At 27.8% G+C, this 20,555-nt stretch overlaps 5 protein-coding genes across 5 annotated transcripts in view; 3 read left to right on the top strand and 2 right to left on the bottom strand.

Moving 5' to 3' along the window:
• Window positions 1–3,866: 3,866 nt before the first annotated feature.
• On the bottom strand, window positions 3,867–10,178 carry LOC145751806 (ubinuclein-2-like). The gene is made up of 17 exons (XM_082567913.1): window positions 9,823–10,178; window positions 9,454–9,657; window positions 8,878–9,105; window positions 8,568–8,662; window positions 8,371–8,447; window positions 8,018–8,100; window positions 7,782–7,860; window positions 7,546–7,658; window positions 7,165–7,365; window positions 6,956–7,065; window positions 6,678–6,809; window positions 6,476–6,566; window positions 6,229–6,335; window positions 6,066–6,082; window positions 4,367–5,928; window positions 4,224–4,293; window positions 3,867–4,159 (listed from the first exon to the last, which is right to left on the bottom strand). Exons 1-17 carry the CDS (start codon window positions 9,985–9,987, stop codon window positions 4,146–4,148), a joined length of 3,348 nt encoding a protein of 1,115 aa, XP_082424039.1. The 5' UTR covers window positions 9,988–10,178; the 3' UTR covers window positions 3,867–4,145.
• A 408-nt stretch (window positions 10,179–10,586) lies between these two features.
• Window positions 10,587–11,375, top strand: LOC145763976 (FAD-linked sulfhydryl oxidase ALR-like). Its single transcript, XM_082575530.1, has one exon. The coding sequence runs from the start codon at window positions 10,693–10,695 to the stop codon at window positions 11,173–11,175; it is 483 nt and encodes a 160-aa protein (XP_082431656.1). The 5' UTR covers window positions 10,587–10,692; the 3' UTR covers window positions 11,176–11,375.
• On the top strand, window positions 11,295–12,012 carry LOC145763977 (prefoldin subunit 4-like). The gene has a single exon (XM_082575532.1). It carries the CDS (start codon window positions 11,429–11,431, stop codon window positions 11,816–11,818), a length of 390 nt encoding a protein of 129 aa, XP_082431658.1. The 5' UTR covers window positions 11,295–11,428; the 3' UTR covers window positions 11,819–12,012.
• LOC145741283 (midasin-like) overlaps window positions 11,887–20,555 on the bottom strand; it is a 38,713-nt gene continuing 30,044 nt past the window's right edge. Inside the window, exons 83-105 of the mRNA XM_082558850.1 lie at window positions 20,336–20,512; window positions 19,962–20,154; window positions 19,657–19,751; window positions 19,389–19,553; window positions 19,069–19,212; window positions 16,219–16,337; window positions 15,988–16,097; window positions 15,845–15,907; window positions 15,409–15,680; window positions 15,208–15,299; window positions 15,012–15,094; window positions 14,700–14,872; window positions 14,479–14,600; window positions 14,294–14,393; window positions 14,071–14,184; window positions 13,854–13,983; window positions 13,599–13,717; window positions 13,323–13,478; window positions 13,094–13,228; window positions 12,805–12,993; window positions 12,633–12,729; window positions 12,361–12,521; window positions 11,887–12,282 (exon numbers count right to left, since the gene is read on the bottom strand). Coding sequence (XP_082414976.1) covers window positions 12,148–12,282; window positions 12,361–12,521; window positions 12,633–12,729; window positions 12,805–12,993; window positions 13,094–13,228; window positions 13,323–13,478; window positions 13,599–13,717; window positions 13,854–13,983; window positions 14,071–14,184; window positions 14,294–14,393; window positions 14,479–14,600; window positions 14,700–14,872; window positions 15,012–15,094; window positions 15,208–15,299; window positions 15,409–15,680; window positions 15,845–15,907; window positions 15,988–16,097; window positions 16,219–16,337; window positions 19,069–19,212; window positions 19,389–19,553; window positions 19,657–19,751; window positions 19,962–20,154; window positions 20,336–20,512 — 3,144 coding nt within the window. The 3' untranslated portion in view covers window positions 11,887–12,147. The remainder of the gene's footprint in view (window positions 12,283–12,360; window positions 12,522–12,632; window positions 12,730–12,804; window positions 12,994–13,093; window positions 13,229–13,322; window positions 13,479–13,598; window positions 13,718–13,853; window positions 13,984–14,070; window positions 14,185–14,293; window positions 14,394–14,478; window positions 14,601–14,699; window positions 14,873–15,011; window positions 15,095–15,207; window positions 15,300–15,408; window positions 15,681–15,844; window positions 15,908–15,987; window positions 16,098–16,218; window positions 16,338–19,068; window positions 19,213–19,388; window positions 19,554–19,656; window positions 19,752–19,961; window positions 20,155–20,335; window positions 20,513–20,555) is intronic.
• Window positions 16,982–19,545, top strand: LOC145763695 (uncharacterized). The gene is made up of 7 exons (XM_082575199.1): window positions 16,982–17,126; window positions 17,267–17,402; window positions 17,544–17,657; window positions 17,767–17,896; window positions 18,051–18,197; window positions 18,330–18,485; window positions 18,620–19,545. Exons 1-7 carry the CDS (start codon window positions 16,982–16,984, stop codon window positions 18,806–18,808), a joined length of 1,017 nt encoding a protein of 338 aa, XP_082431325.1. The 3' UTR covers window positions 18,809–19,545.

Below are 20,555 nucleotides of genomic sequence, written 5' to 3'. Positions count from 1 at the left end.
TAATTTGACCTGTGCGGTTCTAACACAACAATTATTTTTCGATTTAAAATTTAAAATTTTTTTTCAAAAAATTTGTATGCAATATCTTGGGCCAAAAATATCACGTGACCTAATTAAACCCAAAATAAAAATTACCTCAAACTTTTGTTTTACTGAAAATTTTTGCGAAATGTTTTATCTTGAATGTTAGTTAGGCCAATGCGCGTCTAATAAAATACAAAATTTTTGGTTTTGAGATTTCATAAATTTTTAATAAAAGTTTCATAAATTTTATGAATATTAACATTTTCGAAAAATATTTTGTAAACACGGTAATTGGACCTGTGCGGTTTCAACACAAAAATTATTTTTCGATTTAAAATTTTTAATTTTTTTTCAAAAAATTTGTATGCAATATCATTGGCCAAAAATATCACGTGACCTAATTAAACCCAAAATAAAAATTACCCCAAACTTTTGTTTTACTAAAAATTTTCGCGAAATGTTTTATCTTGAATGTTAGTTAGGCCAATGCGCGTCTAATAAAATACAAAATTTTAGGTTTTGAGATTTCATAAATTTTTAATAAAAGTGTCATAACTTTTATGAATATTAATATTTTTGAAAAATATTATGTAAACACGGTAATTGGACCTGTGCGGCTCTAACACAACAATTATTTTTCGATTTAAAATTTTTTATTTTTTTTTTTTAAATTTGTATGCAATATCATTGGCCAAAAATATCACGTGACCTAATTAAACCCAAAATAAAAATTACCCCAAACTTTTGTTTTACTAAAAATTTTCGCGAAATGTTTTATCTTGAATGTTAGTTAGGCCAATGCGCGTCTAATAAAATACAAAATTTTAGGTTTTGAGATTTCATAAATTTTTAATAAAATTGTCATAACTTTTATGAATATTAATATTTTTGAAAAATATTATGTATACACGGTAATTGGACCTGTGCGGCTCTAACACAACAATTATTTTTCGATTTAAAATTTTTTATTTTTTTAAAAAAAATTTGTATGCAATATCATTGGCCAAAAATATCACGTGACCTAATTAAACCCAAAATAAAAATTACCTCAAACTTTTGTTTTACTGAAAATTTTCGCGAAATGTTTTATCTTGAATGTTAGTTAGGCCAATGCGCGTCTAATAAAATACAAAATTTTAGGTTTTGAGATTTCATAAACTTTTAATAAAAGTGTCATAACTTTTATGAATATTAATATTTTCGAAAATTATTATGTAAACACGGTAATTGGACCTGTGCGGTTCTAGCACAACAATTATTTTTCGATTTAAAATTTTTTATTTTTTAAAAAAAAATTTGTATGCAATATCATTGGCCAAAAATATCACGTGACCTAATTAAACCCAAAATAAAAATTACCTCAAACTTTTGTTTTACTGAAAATTTTTGCGAAATGTTTTATCTTGAATGTTAGTTAGGCCAATGCGCGTCTAATAAAATACAAAATTTTAGGTTTTGAGATTTCATAAACTTTTAATAAAAGTGTCATAACTTTTATGAATATTAATATTTTTGAAAAATATTATGTAAACACGGTAATTGGACCTGTGCGGTTCTAACACAACAATTATTTTTCAATTTAAAATTTTTTATTTTTTTTCAAAAAATTTGTATGCAATATCATTGGCCAAAAATATCACGTGACCTAATTAAACCCAAAATAAAAATTACCTCAAACTTTTGTTTTACTGAAAATTTTTGCGAAATGTTTTATCTTGAATGTTAGTTAGGCCAATGCGCGTCTAATAAAATACAAAATTTTAGGTTTTGAGATTTCATAAATTTTTAATAAAAGTGTCATAACTTTTATGAATATTAATATTTTTGAAAAATATTATGTAAACACGGTAATTGGACCTGGGCGGTTCTAACACAACAATTATTTTTCAATTTAAAATTTTTTATTTTTTTTCAAAAAATTTGTATGCAATATCATTGGCCAAAAATATCACGTGACCTAATTAAACCCAAAATAAAAATTACCTCAAACTTTTGTTTTACTGAAAATTTTTGCAAAATGTTTTATCTTGAATGTTAGTTAGGCCAATGCGCGTATAATAAAATACAAAATTTTAGGTTTTGAGATTTCATAAATTTTTAATAAAAGTGTCATAACTTTTATGAATATTAATATTTTTGAAAAATATTATGTAAACACGGTAATTGGACCTGTGCGGTTCTAACACAACAATTATTTTTCGATTTAAAATTTTTTATTTTTTTTTAAAAAATTTGTGTGCAATATCATTGGCCAAAAATATCACGTGACCTAATTAAACCCAAAATAAAAATTACCTCAAACTTTTGTTTTACTAAAAATTTTCGCGAAATGTTTTAACTTGAATGTTAGTTAGGCCAATGCGCGTCTAATAAAATACAAAATTTTAGGTTTTGAGATTTCTTAAATTTTTAATAAAAGTTTCATAGCTTTTATGAATATTAATATTTTCGAAAAATATTTTGTAAACGCGGTAATTGGACCTGTGCGGTTCTAACACAACAATTATTTTTCGATTTAAAATTTTTTATTTTTTAAAAAAAAATTTGTATGCAATTTTAAAATTTTTCAACAGATTCTGATCTAAAATTGTTATTTAATTAAAAGCGTTATATTTAATTTAATTAATAATTTAATTTAATTAATATTCTTGCCTAAATATTGTTTATGCATATTTTCATTTATCAATAAAGAATAATTAAAAAATTAAAATATATTTCGAAGCATTTTTTTATTGATCAACTAAAACTAGTTCCTGCTGTTTTACCTCAATCGGATTCGAACTGGAGATTTCGGATCAGTAGATTGTTGTCTTTCTACCGAGCTAACGAGGTTGCTGATTGATTGCAACAATTTTGCCTATAAACATTAAACAGCGTGTACAAAAAATCAAAAAAAAATTAATAACATTTTATTTAAATAAACTATATTATATATATTAAATTAAAATATATTATTTAACGTTTATTTATGAAAATTCAACCGCTGCAGCAAATGGGTTGCGTTTCGATCCCCGAGCATGCCCAAAATGTTGACGTAAGTAATCTAAATACAAAATAAAACAATTATGTAACTATTGTTTTATTACGAATTTCCAATAATTCCTTTTCCTGAAATGTTAGTTAGGGCAATGCGGTTTAACAAAATCGTGCTTTAAAAAATGCAACGTTATCGATAAAAGTGTCATAACTTTTTTGAATATTAATTCATTTTCAAAATATTTTCGTTAGACTACTGCGGTTTTAATGGTAAAGCGATTTATCGATTTAAAATTTTGATTTTTTAAAATATTTTTTTTACTCAAATTTGTATAGTCGGTGACGTCACAGAGTCGCATTGACAGGCGCTGATAAAAAAACATTAGGTCAATTGGCAAAATAAAAAAATAATGTAACTTTTGTTTTATTAAGAATTTCCAATAATTTCTTTTTGTAGAATGTTAGTTAGGGTAATGCGGTTCTAATAAAATATATAACATCGTGTTTTGGAAAATGGCACATTATCGTTAAAAGTTTCATAACTTTTTTGAATATTAACTAATTATCAAAATATTTTAAAAATATGTTAATAAGCACAAAATGCTACGTGTAATAACCACAAAAACAGGCTGATATCATTAAAAAACGCTGTTTCTTACGTTAGGCATATCTCGAAAATTACAATTGATTAGCATTTTGATAACTTACATAAGAAAATCAACTTCAAAGAATTAATTTTACAGATTGTGTGGTCATGTGACGACATTAGCATACGTAAGTATTTTTGTATCGACTTATTGAGATGTTTTTTGGTTCTTAACCTTATGTTAAATTCTAAATAAAATTTGACTCGTTTTTTTCTTTATTATTAGTTTAACAATTTGCAGTGTAACATTAAGTTGAAACATGAAAACTGTTTAACAAAACAAACAATCGATTAAAATAAACCAATCGCATTTCCTTGTTTTGTTATTCGAATTTAAGTATATCAATTTAATAATCACTTGGAAAAACACATAAAATGTGAGCACCACAATAAAGTGAAGTAAAAAAAATAAGAATTTTTTTTTATGACAATAGGCTAACATCAGTAAAAAATATTTTTTTAGGAACATGATATTAAGAAAAATGACAATACTTTCTTCTTATCGGCGAGCACCTAAATAATTAAAAAAAATATTAAAACGTCATTAAAACATATATCATTGAACTAAATTAAATACCTTGTTTAACATGATTACGAGCTAACAACAATGCCTCCATAGCAGCCTTATCTCTTTGGTCAACTGAGCCCTGGATCAAAAAAAAAGTAAAAAATTCTATGCAATATTGTCACATAAAATAATTTAGTTTAAAACAAAATTACCGTTGGCAGATAACCACGATCGTTAGGTGAAGTCATTTTAAGAAGTTGTTCGTAATTTCCATATGAAACCCCTGAAGTATTACAGGTTTGAGTTATAGGCGGGGTAAGGGAAACAGGTAAATTAGCCCCCATCGAGTAAGGAAAATTACCAGGGTATGGAGTGAATGAAGACTTGTTATTGTAGTTTGGTGTTCTTGGGTGTATATTAGAATTAGATTTTTGAGGGTGAACTTTTGATGTTGGATTAACAGGGGAAACGCTGTTTTTTCGAGGTTGTAAATGATGTTGCGTATTTTTCTTCTCACTTGAATATGTCAGTTTCGATACAGGATGAGTTAAAGTGGGACTTATGGGAGGTATAAATTTTGGGGGCGTGAAATGACCCCCTGAGGCCCCAGTATTAGCCACAGACGGTCGGTTATATGGTTCATTAGTTGTTCGGTTAGCAACAGTAACTGTTTTCGGTGTGTTTGAATGTCGAATTTTCTGTGAGGAATTTGGTTGGTTTTTTAACTGGTTATGATTTGAAGTTGCAGTAACTTTGGGCGAGGTGCCTTTTATAGAAAACCTAAATGCTTCATTAGCTGAAGGTGAACTACTTTGTTTCGGCAAACTAGACAAATATGGTTGGTATGACGTTGATGCCATTGCCGCAGCTTGCTGGAGTTTCATGAATTGTGAAAAATCATCCAAATTTCCCGGCATTGGCACTGGATAGTTAAAAACACCAGCTAAAGAGTTTTCAGGAGAATGGGATGCACCTGGCACCATTCTGGCTAATTTTAATAGTTCTGCATTGTATTGTTCATAACAAGCCTGAGTTAGGACCTTGGAAGGCACGTTTTTAATAGTTTGAGATTTTGCGGTTGATTTTGAATGAGGGACAGTGGATTTTGGGGTCGACTTTGTAGAGTGAAGGACATGATCATTTAGTAAAATTTTTTGGTGTTTTTGGGATTGTTTTATAACTGAACTTGAAGGTGAGTCATGAGTTTTCGATGGTACCTCATTCCAAGTCTTGATCGTATTTACTGCTTTTTTGTCTTGCGGTTTTAAGTGATCAACGGACAAACCCATAGACTTTAACAAATCTTTAGTTAACTGCAGATTAGAACCCGCCTTATGCGAATCTTTTAATGTATGTTTAGGCACAACCATTTGCGACGCAGGTTGTTGTTTTGGTGTATGCTTTAATGCAACCACTTGCGTCGAAGGTTGATGTTTTGAAGTTTGTTTGTTTGCAACCATTTGGGAAGAAACTTGTTGTTTGGATGGATGTTTGAGGGTGGTCATTTGCAAAGTTGGTTGTTTTTTGGCAAGATCGCGGTGCGCACTGGCAATTGCACGATTCAAAATATCCTCGTTTTTATTTTCGATAATTTCTTCCCCATCTAAGCTCATGTTAACCGAAATACCAACTTGATCTTTAAACAATTGTTTTGTAACCTTGGTTAGCTCTGGAGTGCCACCTGGTGTTTTCTTTAAGATAAAATCGCTAGGTGAAATGTTTTTCTTTTCAACTTTGGTGTTTGAGACAACTTTTTTTGGCCCACTTACCACAACTGTAAAAAAATAAATTAAAAAAATGTTTTAGGTAAAATAGTAATATTATATACATGATTTTGATAAAAAAATTTGTGCAATTTTAACTTAATAAAATCCCTTTAAAAACTAAATATAAAAGCTAAAAATTACTTACCCTTTTTCTGTTTCATCCTAAAATAAAAAACATTACAAGTAATAAAGATTTATATTTATATTTATCAAACTTTTAAATTCATAATACCTAACAAATATTAATAACCCCAATTTTTAGAAACTTATAAAAAATGTCAAAATTATTAAGATAAACATCAACTTACGGATTTCCTGTAATGGTCGAATGAATTTCTCGGCTTTCCTTGTACAACATTCTTGATTGCATCCAACCTTTTGGCCACAACACCTTGACCTCATTTTCAAAAAAAACCTAAACAACATTTTAAATATTATTTTTATTCAAAAAAAAACAGTACAAACATTAAATATATTTAGAACAATTTATCAAGAATTTTAAACAGCATGAGTTGGGCCAACTTATAACTAAAATATATTTATAAACATTAAAACCTTTAAATAATCCTCTGGAGATTGTGTATGTTTATTCTTTAAAGTTTCAAAATGTTCGACCTTTAGTTTAACCACATCAAAAAATAAGTTTCTAAAAAAAAAGTGTAAATTGATACCTAATAAAGCTCTTTTTTTATGTTAAATTTAAGTTAATTAACAAGTTTAAAAAAATTTTTCCAAATAATTATTTTAATTTTTTTACCTTATGTGTTCAGTCCATTTAAATTTTCTTCTGGGAGCATAATATCTTTTTGCCTTTTCCTCACCATTAGTGGGCACTGTACCTTCATCATCTTCATCTGTCGATGCTGCTAACACATTTCGATCATCTAACCTAATTGTGATGTCACAACAAAATTAAACTTCTTAGTCACCCTTCATGTTAAATATGCTTATAGCAGATTTTTTTCACAAACAGCATAACATGCTTTAAGTTAAATTAAAATAATAACAATCTCGATATCCTAACTACGAACTTACTTGGCAAGTTGTGAAGCAACACATTCCTCATCATAATCTTTAATTTGCTGATCCATCACTTTATCAATTGCCTCCTTAAGTAATAACAGGGGCTGACGAACTCTTTCATCCTGTAAGAAAATAATATTTCTGTTAACTCTCAAGTCCAATGTTAACCCATCAAATACTTGCAAAGGTTTAAAAGAAAACACAACAAAAATATATTTTACCTGTTTTGTTGTTACTAATTTCTTCATTCGTTTTACTAGGGTATCTTTAGAACAAGGTACATGGGTGGTGAGGTGTTGGTAAATATCCAATCTGTCTCTGTTGCTTAACGATTGAGATCCTGATTCAATATTGTAAAGAAGGTTGTTAACGTCTGGTGAGAAAAATTTGACTTTGCCTTCTTTTTCATTGGATTTGGCAATCTAGAAAAATATATAAATTGCATGTAAAAATAATAATATTGGGTTTAAAATTTACTAAATTTACAAAACTACTATTAAGACAAATTATTGGTACTAAACATAAATTAATTGTTTTTTTAAGCTAAAATTGTACATTTTTTTAAATAATATTTTTTTTAAATTAACAAAATATAAGTTTACCTTAGAAAGTGATGAGATTTGTGATCGAATATTATTCGGAATAGTTACAGAAAGTTTGGTGGCTGGAAAGTCCTCATCAGATGATTTCAATAAATCTCCATTTTTATAAGATTCTACGAAATAATTTAAAATGCTAAATCAGAATTTCAATCACCAATTATAATACTGTTAATGGTAACAACGAAATACAACATTAAAAATTTTAAAATAATAATTTTGTATATAAAAATAAAAACCTGATTTCATGATTTCTGATATTGACATGTTAACTGAAGTTGATTGTTCTAAAAAGTTTAACAAATCTTTTCCAGTTTCCTGACAAACAAAAATCAAAAATTTAATTAAAATCATTTGTTGAATTAAGTCAATTTCTTTAAGATTAAATTTGTTCAACAACATAGGTAAACTACAAAATGTAGAATATTTACAACTAATCAAAAGACAAGTTAGTATAATTTCTAGGCAAAATTACCGAAAGAGTTTTATTTTTATCTCCATTAGATAATCTACGATCTTTACCAACATGAGATTTAATTGATTTATCTGATGATGAACCTAAACACAGTTTAGAGGTTAATTAAAATTTTAATTTAGCGTATTTAAAGCCCGTGGATATGATTTAAACATAACACACTTTAATTCATAGAGAGGGGACTTAATTTTACATATATAAATAAATAAATAAAAGCCTGTTGGCTACAGAAAGAATTTAAATATTTTAATTAAAACTACATAGGCTATCTTTTAAATCTTTTGGGTATAAATTTAAAATATATTATGTCAGAATATATATAAATCAATAAATTCATAAATCAAACAACTTACCAGAATTGTTCAAGTGATGTTGTTGAGCTTTAGCTTTGGCAACTAACAGTTGTACTTTTGTATGTTTCTTTTTGGCACTAAAATAAAAAATAAAATAAAAAAAAAGAAAGATCTTAGGTACTAGGTAGAACAAGGTGTGCTCTGTTTTTTTTACCACCACTGGAATTATCAACTTTTACATTATAGTTCTCAATTACCTTGTGGTAATTTTTCCTAATTTGTCTTTTCCCTGAAGTGATAATTTCCTTCTTCGCTTTTCATCTAATTCGCTTGAACTTTTTCTGTTTTTAATCTTTAATAAAAGTTCCAAAAATTAAAAGAAATTACTAAACTGCAATACTTAAAAAATATTTATATTTTAATTTTATTGGTTTAAATGTGAGCTAAAAAAAGGTTATAAATGGAAATGAATTAGGATAATCATACTAAGTCACACATTATAGTTAAAACATGTTTATAAATTTAAATATTTATTAATATTTATCGTAAAAAAGATGAGAGTCTTACTTTTTTATGCTTCAAGATCCCACTATGCCCTGCTCTTTGTTCCTCTTCATCAGAAGTTAGAACAACTTTTCTCTTTTTCTTGATGTGAGCAGAGAGTGGAAGAGAATCCTCCTCATCTTCATCTTCTACATTGGAGTCGGAAGATACTTGTTTAAACTCCAACTTCCCACTATTGATGTAAAATCCTCCAAACTGAGTGGTAAGACTTGATGGAACAACTTCGTCATACTGAAAATGAAATATTAGGTTTAAATTGATTATATACTTATTAACTAATGTCTGCAAAATAACTTAATTATCAAATGAAGTAAATTACTTTACAAAAAAATATAATACTAAATTGATCAAATTACTAATTACGTTACTTTAATTTAGTTATAACACTTTTCTAATAAACAAGCACGATTTTTTGCTATTATAAATATTGTGTGTCGTAAAAAAAAAAAGGTCTTTTAAAAGTGTACACTACAGAAAATGCATTTAAAAATTGTTATTTCTATATATATATATATATACAATTAAATGACCAAAAAAAAGAACTTAAAAAATCTTTGTTTAAACCTCATGGTAACTTACACATTCTGAATTATCCACAAAAGGGTCAGTTTCATCATATCCATATCCCATATCCACTAGTTCAGTTGGTCTATGTTTTCGTTTTCGGGGTTTTCCTTTGTTTGTGTTTCCATATTTTGCTTCAAAATGTCGAGCTATTGATTCTGCTTCATTTCTGTCAGCACCATCTTGACCATTGTCGGTGTTTGTAGATAATCCTTTGTCCTTGTAAAATTTCAATAAAAAGTTTATATATTTCATAAAATAATAACACAGATTAATTTAAGCTTGACAATAAAAAAAAAACATCAATTATAATAACTTATTTTGACATATTACCAAATAAATAAGGTTATAAATAAACATATAATAAAAAAGAACAAGACATACTTTTTTAAGATCTTTGACTAAACTTGCATAGGAGTATTCTGGAAATGAAGAAGATTCAAACTTTGATAAATCCAATTCGAAGCGGAAATTTGTCTTTTTCTTTACTTTTTCAGTTTTTTTTTTAGTGGACTGAGGTAGAGTAGGCTTTGGACTTATACGCTCCATTTTTATAACGGTTTATTGTTAGTTTTCCAACAAAATTAGTCTGTATTTTTTATACCCCTGACCAGTTTATTTTACGTAAGCCATGGTCTAATAACGTTTTACCAAAAACGTTTTGATTAATATAAATGAATTATATGTATTAACTGTAAGCCATAATTGATGCCACTCTCAATCACATCTTTTAAGGTACGTGCTGGTTGTAAAATTGCGTAGCTCATTTGCATGTGGGTCAATAATAATTAGGCAGCAGGGGGCGTTGTAAATCAAATTACAACAGGGATACTTACCTACGTAAACCGGACAGCGGGGAGGCGGATAAATTTTTGGTTTTAAAATTTCCCTGGGCCAACAACTTTTGTTTCTAAATATATTAAGATATTATAAAAAAATAAACATTTTTTTAAAAATAACTTACAAAAAATGGTAAGAAAACACACATTTAACAGTTACAGTCTCTGTGTATATTATGAAAACATGTGAAATAAAATTTATGACCGTTTTTTCAATTTACGAGTAAAATTTTTTTTTAATTTGAAAAATTATGTTAATTTTAAGACTGATTTTAATTTTATTCGTTACTTGATTATATTAATTTTTTATTGTAGAATTGTAATGCAATTGGATTTAATTCCTACCTAAGTAAGTAAATTACGCATACTAAAAGAATTACGTAAATTACCTACAGACCTACAAAAACTATATCAAATGGGTCGAACCCACAACTTTTTTGACGAATCAAGTAAAGAAACATTAGGCTTAGGCCAAAAAGCTTGTCATGTATGCGACGATTTTAACAGTTGGAGACGAGCCAAAAAGAAAGAAAATCCTAAAACAGAAACTAAACTTGGTGAAGATGAATACCCCTTAGATAGATTTGAATTGGGGCAAAAAACCTGGGCATTTCTACACACTACTGCTGCCTATTATCCAGAGAAACCGTCAGAAGAACAAAAATCAAATATGAGAACATTTGTGTCCTTATTTTCGAAAGTTTACCCATGTGAAGTTTGTGCAACAGATTTTAAAAAGGAAATTAAGAAAAGTCCACCCGATGTTACAAATAATTTTACATTTTCGAATTGGTTGTGTAAGCAACATAACATTGTAAATAAAAAGCTAGGCAAACCAGAGTTTGATTGCACAAAAGTATTTGAAAGATGGAAACACAGCCCAGATGATGAACTTTAAAAGTTAATATATATTAACCTTATTTTCATTAAGTTGTACTAAAGTATGTTAATTTATTTGTGTCCTAATTAATTCTAATTATATCATTTTATAAAATTTATGATTAAGTAACCCTTTGAGTATAATTCATTAAAATGCCATTTTAATAAGAAAAGGCATAAGAAAATGGCATTTAGAAATATACATAAAATTTTTTACAGGACTTTTTTAAAAAGTTATTTAGGTGTATAAAGAATACAATTTTTTTAACAAAATGGAGCTGAAGAATGCAAAAAATGACGAAGCACAAGTCACCCTGGAAGATCAGAAGAAGATCAACGAATTTGCCAGAAAAAATGTCCGCCTTAATGAGATTCAAAGTGAGATTGAAGACATTAAAAAAACCCTCCAAAATATAGAGGACAGTAGTGACGACTTGTTGATGTTGGAAGATGAATCCGAGATGATCTCGTATCAGATTGGAGAAGCATTTTTCGAGCATTCCCTGGAGGACACACAGTCGATGTTGGAGACAAGTAAAGATAAGTTAGAAAAAGAAATTGAAGGACTTAACACGAAATCAAGTGAAATTAAAGAATTAATGAAAGGACTTAAGGTTCAATTGTATGCAAAATTTGGTGATACAATAAACTTAGAAGCATAGTTATTGACATTTTATGTATTAGTAGAATTGTAATTAGCACAAATAAAATTATTTTTAACTGTGTTTTTGCATTGCTGCTATAATTTGAATACTTTTTAATGGTATATTATTATAAGCAGTTTAAATTGTTGTGGTAATAAAAAGTAAGTTTTTGTGTTTTCCAAAATTACGTTGTAATAAAATTCTATGTTACACTTTTTTAGATTTATTTACACCGAAAAATGGCAGTAATTAATGAAATAGAAAATTTCATTAGCCACAATGCTAATACAACACATAAGATAGCACAATTTCCTACTATGTCATACCAGTTTTAAATAATTTCCATTTTATTCTGAAGATGTGACCAGTTCAAACCAGCTTCTTAAAGCCTCACTTAATGTTTCTGGTAATGCATTTGTGTCTCGAATAATTACATAAAATGGAAAAGGAAAGTCAGCTAGGTAGGACCGAATTTCTGGCATCTATAAAATTTTTAAATAATAATTCTTTTTCGAAAAATATTTTAGCAGTTTCTTAGATTATGTAATCTTAAAACTTACCTTGCCAGCCTCTCCAAATATAGGAACTTTAATATCTAATATTGAATCCTTAACTGCAGGATTGTCAAGAATAACAAAAGCAAGAAATATTCCTGCTTCTTTAGCAGCTCTAACTGCTGATTCGACCTTTTCTTTTCCTTCCACATAAAGGCCCCTACCATCTATTTAAAAAACGTTATGTTAAAGGAGTTTAAAAATAAACGAAATAAAAGTTTAATAAATTTCAGTAACATTTATCGAACTAACAGACGGAATATTAAAAAATGACCAACCAGAAATAATAAGTAAAAGTTGTGAGATTCTTGGATCAGCACTAGATGTTGAAGTAGATTGACTCGTTTTCATAAACCCAACACTTGTTTCCAGTAACTAAAGTAGCAAAACACATTGTATTAATCCAAAACAAAATTTTTGCATAAAATTTTTTTTTTTGATATTTTTTACCTTTGCTACTTTGGTTTGGTCTTGTTTAAACGAACATTTTTGTAAAATCATGGCACCAGATTGATCAGTAAAGGGCTGATAAAAATCATGCAACAACTGGGCAGATTCACCAAAGTTACAAACCCCCAGCTGGCCAGCTTCTAAGGTGGAAAGAGCCGTGGATATAACACAGAGGGATTCAAATGCCAACTAAAAAAGTTTGGTTATCAAATGCAATGTAACTACTTTCAAAATTTAGTTATCGATGTTTAATACAAAAAGGTAACAAGATCCTAAAACATATCATTACCTGTTTGGTGTGATTGTCAGCCATACTGCTTGAATCGTCAATGGCAACCATGATTTGATATTCTCGTTTGCTGGGTTTGGAACGTCGAAGCCAGATTTTGTCCTTACGAAATCCACTGGCAATGTATGGTATAACCTAAAAAAAGATATAAAGAATATTTATATTTATAATCACTTTGCTATTTGAAAAGAAACATTAATTTTATTGGTGTAAAAACAGTGATTTCTACCTTTCTCATATTCAGCCTTTTTCCACTTCTATAATCTCCTTTAAGTTTAGCTTTTTGTGTAGGCTCCAGTATCAGTCTTAACTGTTCACTTAACTCTTGGGACAAAGGTTGAGTTAAACTCTGATATTCATGCCATAGTTTCTCCGCTTCAGCAAGCTAAAATAACAAAATAAATAAAATAAAATATTTTATAAGATGGTAGTGACATAAATAAATTATTTTTTTTTAGTTAAAACTTTTTAACTAAAGTACAAAATTGAGTTGTTTTTTGTTTACCTCAACTTGGTTAGTATTTTGTGCAACATCTCTTAACTGTTCCTCCATTTCTTTTCTAATTTTTGAAATCTCATCTTGTGTTAGTGACATCAAATTAAGATCTGAACTCCAATCCATAACTAATATATATAAAGAATTAAAATTAGGCCAATTTTAAAATCAAGTAAGATTAAAAACCCAGCACATAATAATCACATTTATCTGAGTGATTTTAATTAAAAGTTATGTGGGAACTAAAAATTAAAAAAAATAAACCGTTTGTATGAATAGAAGATTGCGGAAGGTTTTTAAAATCATTGGTTTCTATGGTATCGTCTTTTATAGCTTCTTCCTTCTCATTTTGTTGGGGGAAGTCTTCCTCTACATCAATTGCCTCTTTGCTTTGCTAGAAAATGTCATATATAACAAAATTTAACAGCCTATAAATAATATTTATTTGCAATGTTTTTTTAAAAGCAACTGTTTGTATTACCATTTTTGAAGATTGTTTTTCAGAATCTTGTTGCTGATTATCATCCAAAGTTGCCATAACGACATCATCCTGTTTTTCTGCAAATTGATCCTCCATGTTTGTATCTTGTTCTTCCTAAAAATTATTTTTAAAAAATCATCTAATTAGCCTTTTTATTTAGACAAATTAATTATAATTTTTTTCACAATTAAAAGATATAGGACATAAATTAATATGTATTTACTTCTGAATTGTTTAGTTCTTTTTCATCTTCTTTTTCCTTCTTAGTTTTTTGTTGTTCTTGTTGGTCTTCTGTTGCAGCGTCTAAGGTTTCCTTATCATAACTAAAAATAATCAAAAATTACTCTTAGTTATTTATATTTTTAACTTTATTAAAGTACTTAAAATACAATAAATTTATTTTTTTACATTGCTTTTTCATCATCAAGATGTTGATAAAAATCAGCATCTCGATTAAGATGTCGTTCTTCGTTATTTTCAGTTTCTTTTACTTCAGTTTCCATGGTTTTTAATCTTTTAGGAACAGTATCCTATATAAATTAATTTGTACAAAATTATAAATTATTTAAAATTTATTTAATTTTTATGAAATCCTATTTTTACTAACAACCATTAAGTTGTTAACATACCTTTGGATCTGCAAGTGATCTTTTTGAGTCACTCTGTCCCAACTTTTTATCATGTTGCTCTTGCATGTCATGACCTTGGTTCTGGTCTGTTAAATTTGAAGACATGGTGTTTGAGGAATCAACACCACTCTGTTCACTAGAGGGCGCTGCTCCTGATGCTTCATCATCTTTTCCTTAAACAAAAAGTTTTAAATTTAATTTAAAATTATTAAGGTTTTATGGTACTGGTTAAAAAGTAGAAGGAAGGACTTTTTTTACACTTACCAAGATTTTTTATTTTAATTTTTACAATTAACACAAATATATATTTACCTTCTTCTCTAGTTTGTTGTTCAACTTGTTCGTTTGCGTTTTCACTTTGGACAATTTCGTCTTCAGTTTTTTCGATCTTGTTTCTAATAAATAAAAAAGAATAAAAAGTTGTTGCATTTAATCAAGTGTAAAGTAAGCTAGGTTAAGTGGTTCTTAAAAGTTTGCAAACAAGAAATGTTTAAACAAAAGTAAAAACCTAGAGGTATTTTCTGTTGGAAATTCAGATTTTTCATTTTCTTCTTCCTGATTTGGAAGTTGTGATTCAGATTTTTTATGACCAATATTCTCCTAAAAACAAATCAGTAAAATACAAAAAAAAGTTAAAAAAGGATCTAAATAATAAAATATACTTCAAATTAAATTTTAAAGAAATAATCAAATAATTTTTTTTTTTTACATTTTCTTCTTTGTCATCATTTTCATTTTCACCATTTTCTTGTTCTTTTTCATTTTCAAGTTGATTAGATTCATTTCCTGCATCTTCTCCTTTTGTATCTAACTCCTCCTCTCCTTCTTCATCCTGATCTTTTGTTTCCTGGGCTTTATCTGAGTGCTCATCCTCTGGGTCTTGGGAGGTTTCATCTTCCTCTCCTTCTTCTATATTACCTTCCTCTTTATCACCATTTTCTTCTCCATCTTGTTCTGCATTTTCTTTGTCATCTTTAATTTCTTAAAATATGTTAAAAATTTTTACAAACTAAGCCTTAATACCAAAAGTTTGTTAATTTTTTTTAAACTGTTTAATATATATCAAGTTGTTGCAGGTATCAAATACTCGTGTTTAAAATAAAATATTTTTTTATAGAATAGTTGAAAAAAATATAACCAAAAACCTTCAGCATCTTTAGGAAGAGGTAAATCATCTTGTTCTCCTAATTCCATATTATCCTGTTCATCTAGTTAAAAAAACAATATTAAAAAACAGCTTTAAAATTTGGGAGTACTACAATGATATGCAAAAACTGGTTTAGCTCACCATTATTTTCTTCATTGTCATCTCCCATTTCATCTTTATCAAGTTGCAAATTATCATCCAAATCCATTTGTTCAGGAATTTCGTTTGGTTCATTTGTGTAATTGTCATCCCTATAACATAACTCTTAGTTAATGAATAAGTAATAAAAAAATAGTGATCTAATTAAAGTAATTCTTAAAAGTATTTTAGGATTTAGATAACTATGGATATTTAAAGCTTTGATAAAAATACCTTTCATTGGGATCAAATTCACTTTGATCTTTTACATCTTCCTCCTCTTCTCTTTGTTTGCTGTCCTCATGATTTTGATCTGTAATGTCATCATCTTTAGCTCCCAGTTCACTTTTTTCCTGAATTTAAATAACAGACAAAAAATTGTTATTTGCAAAATCATTTTTCGTTGCAATTAAAAGTAAAATATTCTTAAAATTAAATAGTAAATTAAAACGTTATATATTTCTTTATTGAGTAAATCACACAAAAACATTTCAAGCAATTAATTGATTTTTTAAAATAATTATCATTGCAAATATTACATTTTATATAAATTATAATATTTTTTTAGCCTTTCTACACAATAAAAATAATATTTGCTTTTGCGGTTATCCCACAATAAAGCCTATAGAAACCACAACCCTTTTATCTATTAATTAAATAATTAACCATTGCCTAGAAACCTTTTTAGTTGTATTAAAAATAATAACATAAGACTAATACTATATAATATTTAAGGCATAGTACTATTATCTTTTTAAAATCAAAACCATTTAATTTCTTTTGTTAAAGTTTAGTAATTAGGAAATTCTTGAGCTAATTTTAGATCAACACATTGATCAAATTATTTTCAAAACAGTTTTACAAATTAGTCCACATGATAACAGCAAGTTAATTTAAAAAAAACAAAGGTAAAAAGTAGTTAGCCTTTAAATATACCAAGAGTAAACAGAATTTGCATTAAAAATTGAATTTGTATTGTTTTACAGAAATTACAAAGATGAAGTTGGTTTTATTTATTTGTTTAATTTTTCTCTCAATTAACGAATGTGTTTTTCAAACCACTTCCACTGCAACAGCAAATGTAACTCAAGTTATTTGCCCAGATAATTGCAACTGCAACTCAACAGCAGTAGACTGCTCAGGTTAGTCAATAGTTTCAACTTCCAAAAAACATTGTTTTTATTTTATTTTGCACTTGAAAGGTTTATACTAAATCTGCAGATTTAAAAGAAGTAACTAGGTTGATACACGATTAAATTAAGATAAAAATTTAAATATGCAGGAAAATCCTTAAAAACATGGCCTACTGACATACCATTGAATGTCACAACTCTAATATTAACTGACAACAGAATATCCAAAATACCTGATGGAGCTTTATCACGATTACCCCAATTGCAAGAACTTATTTTGGATGAGTAAGAATAAATAATTTAAAAAAAATTTATAACCTAAACTCAAATTTAGCAATACTACAAATTTTCCTATTTAAAATACAAAATTTAAAGTTACTTTTTTTTAATAAAATGATACAAAAATATTGAACATATCTTTTATAGAAATAGAATTGTCAAGTTAGAAATAAAGGTTCCAATTTTATTAGTGACCATATCTGCAAAGGGCAACAACATAAAAACCTTTCAGATAACAAACAATAACACTGCTTTGAAAAGGTAAGACACATGTTGATATGTAAATAACCTATCTAGTAATAGCACTTTTTTAATACACCTAACTGAAAACCAAACTAAAAAATAAAATATTAACACATTTATTTGTTAGACTCTACTTAAATGATAATAAGTTGACTACAGTACCACTGCTACCTAACAGCCTTGAATACTTGGACCTTGAACAAAATAGAATTAAAACACTAGAAAAGAATAAATTTGCAGAACTAGTAAACTTAAAGGTGAAAAAACAAAACAATTTCTTAAAATATCATATTTGCCTTTCACAAAAATAAAATTATTATTAGAAACAATTTATATAGTTTTTTTATTATAGTAGCTTAAGACATATTTTTAATTATATTTGATTAACTTTTTGTTATATTTTATTAACAGGAATTGTATTTAAAAACCAATCTCATTAACTTGATTGCAAATGACACATTCAATAACTTAATGAGCTTGGAGGTTTTTGACATAAGTCTAAACCAAATAACTGAGTTACACAATGAATGGTTCCTGAACAAGCCTAACCTAAGAGTGGTAAGTTATTAAAAAAAAAAAAAAAAAAATTAACTTTTTAAGAAAAAAATTTTTAAAATAAACTTTTTTCTCCTTATTTTGATGAGCCATCTTTGTATCGTTAAAATTAGTTTTAATAATTATTTTAATTAGGTTGAAGTCCGTACTTTCAAACTGAATTGTGACTGTGAGCTTTTGGATATTTATGACCAACTTATAAACCACAACCTTGATGTAGATGACTTACTACAACTAGGTTGTTTTACTCCAGAAACAATTAGAGGTCTACTTGTTAAAGATGTTGTGGAGGTTTGACATTAAAATTTTACCCAAGGCATTTAAAGTATTTTGTGTAAAATCAATCCTTTTAATTTGTCTGTATTTTATTTTAAATCTTTGGTTTTGTTAATATCAAAAACTTAATTTCTAATTTATCTTTACAGAACAAGAACATAACCGGATGTAAAATGCCTTCAAGTGGGCCAACAAAAACACCAATGTTGGACAGCAAGCAATTTCACAACAGAGTTGCAATACTGGGGGGAGTTATTGGTTCGATAACAGGCCTTGTTGTAATTGGAGCCGTGGTCTGGTGGGTTCAGTTAAGAAAAACTGGATATGCGGTTGTATAAACCAGCTACTTAGCCTTAGTAGAGTATAGAAAGTGGATTAATTAGAAATGTACATGTGATATAACTTTGCTTTCAATATCCAAATTATACTATTTCAAATAATCAACAAACATACACACAACAAATATATGCCAAGAAAACTTACATTTGTAGTAACAATATACAACAAAATTTATTCAAACCAAAACATTGAAAAATTAAATTTAAACTCGTTGACATAATCTAAACCAACCTAAAAAAAGTTTAAAAAAAATAAAAACCTTATCCATGCCAGCTCCCTTTTCTTCTTTTTTGCTATCATTTTGCTCTTCCTCCTCTTCATCATCTGATCCCCACATCCTTTCATCCAATTTATCAGCATCCCCCTCTTCACCAAGATCTCCCATCTGTTTGTCCAACTCATCCTTGGACGGTAGAATTATGCAGTTAGTAAAAAATATTTTAAAGTTAAAATTGTAATTGTGTGTATATTTATAATTTAAATTTCGTACAGTTTTAAAGGTTTTTATAAAATAAATTTTAGTTGTTGTTTCGTTGTTTTATTTCTAGTTAAAAAACAATATTTTATTTCTCAACCTACCTCATTATCTTTCTCTTCATCGCTTCCTGCATCTTCTTTTTTATCTAACTCCCCGTCATGTAATCTTCCTTTAAAGTCTTCTGTCATCTCAATCCCATTGTCTTCTTCAGGAATGTCTTCCTCATTTTGTTGTTCTTGAGGTTCTGCTCCAGGCTGGTCTTCCACCTTTAAAAAAATTTATAATACAATAAATTATTTTTTTTTGTTAAATTTGCAGTAAGAAAAGGACAATGTTCGTTATCAATCGAATTTTTTCTTAAAATTCCACCTGCTGTTCATCTTCAATTTGATCACTGACATCTTTTGATCCCTGACCCTCTCCCATCCCTGCATCTTCCACCTCCTTAAATTCCCCTTTATCTCCTAATAAATAATAATAATAATAATAATAAAATTTAAAAATGAATTGAATAAAAAATTGTGTTTTTTTACTAAAATTAATGTTTCAAAAGTAAATATGAATTTAACAAAGTAGCAATTTATAAACAAAGATGCTATTAGCACAACAAAAAAATATTTGGTTTAAGCAAACATTCACAAAACTTTTTTTTTCCATTTTTATGTCACTAATACCTGCTAATTCTTCTTCAAACTCAGCTGGTGGACAAAATCCTTTAGTGGCAACTTCAGTAAAAATGGTTGACAAAATGTAAGCAAGTTTGCATGTGCTTCTGTGTGCTATTGAACTAGCCAACAAATTGGTATGTAAGGTTGATGTATACTCTCTAACAAGAGTGGATAAGGAATAAAGAACAGATTTAAACACCTAAAATAACAGAGAATAAAATATTAACAAAAAATAAATGTTAAAGAAAAATACAGAATTGTGTTCTATTAATATAAAAATTAAATTTATCTACAACAAATGTGAAAAAAAAATTACTGAAATACTATTGGTGATCAGGAAAAATTAACAAAAAGGTATTAAAATCTTATTAAAATTTTACCCCATTTTGTTCTTGGTAATTACATCCAAGGGTTTTCTTAATATTTTCCAACAAATTAAGAATTTTTTTCATTACAACTTTGCTGTTCAACATCTGGTGATTGTATTCCAAATTACCATGAGTATGTAAAACTAAATGACTCTCCAGTAGACTTTCATTCTCTGATGAACTATTTGCCTAAATAATAAATTATTATTAAAGGGAATTACAGGCAGTAGTG

Source organism: Corella eumyota, chromosome 1, assembly GCF_963082875.1.
Source record: "Corella eumyota chromosome 1, kaCorEumy4.1, whole genome shotgun sequence".
Taxonomy (NCBI): Eukaryota; Metazoa; Chordata; class Ascidiacea; order Phlebobranchia; family Corellidae; genus Corella; species Corella eumyota.
The sequence above is the reverse complement of the archived record's forward strand: the minus strand, read 5'-3'. Positions and strand labels throughout refer to the sequence as shown.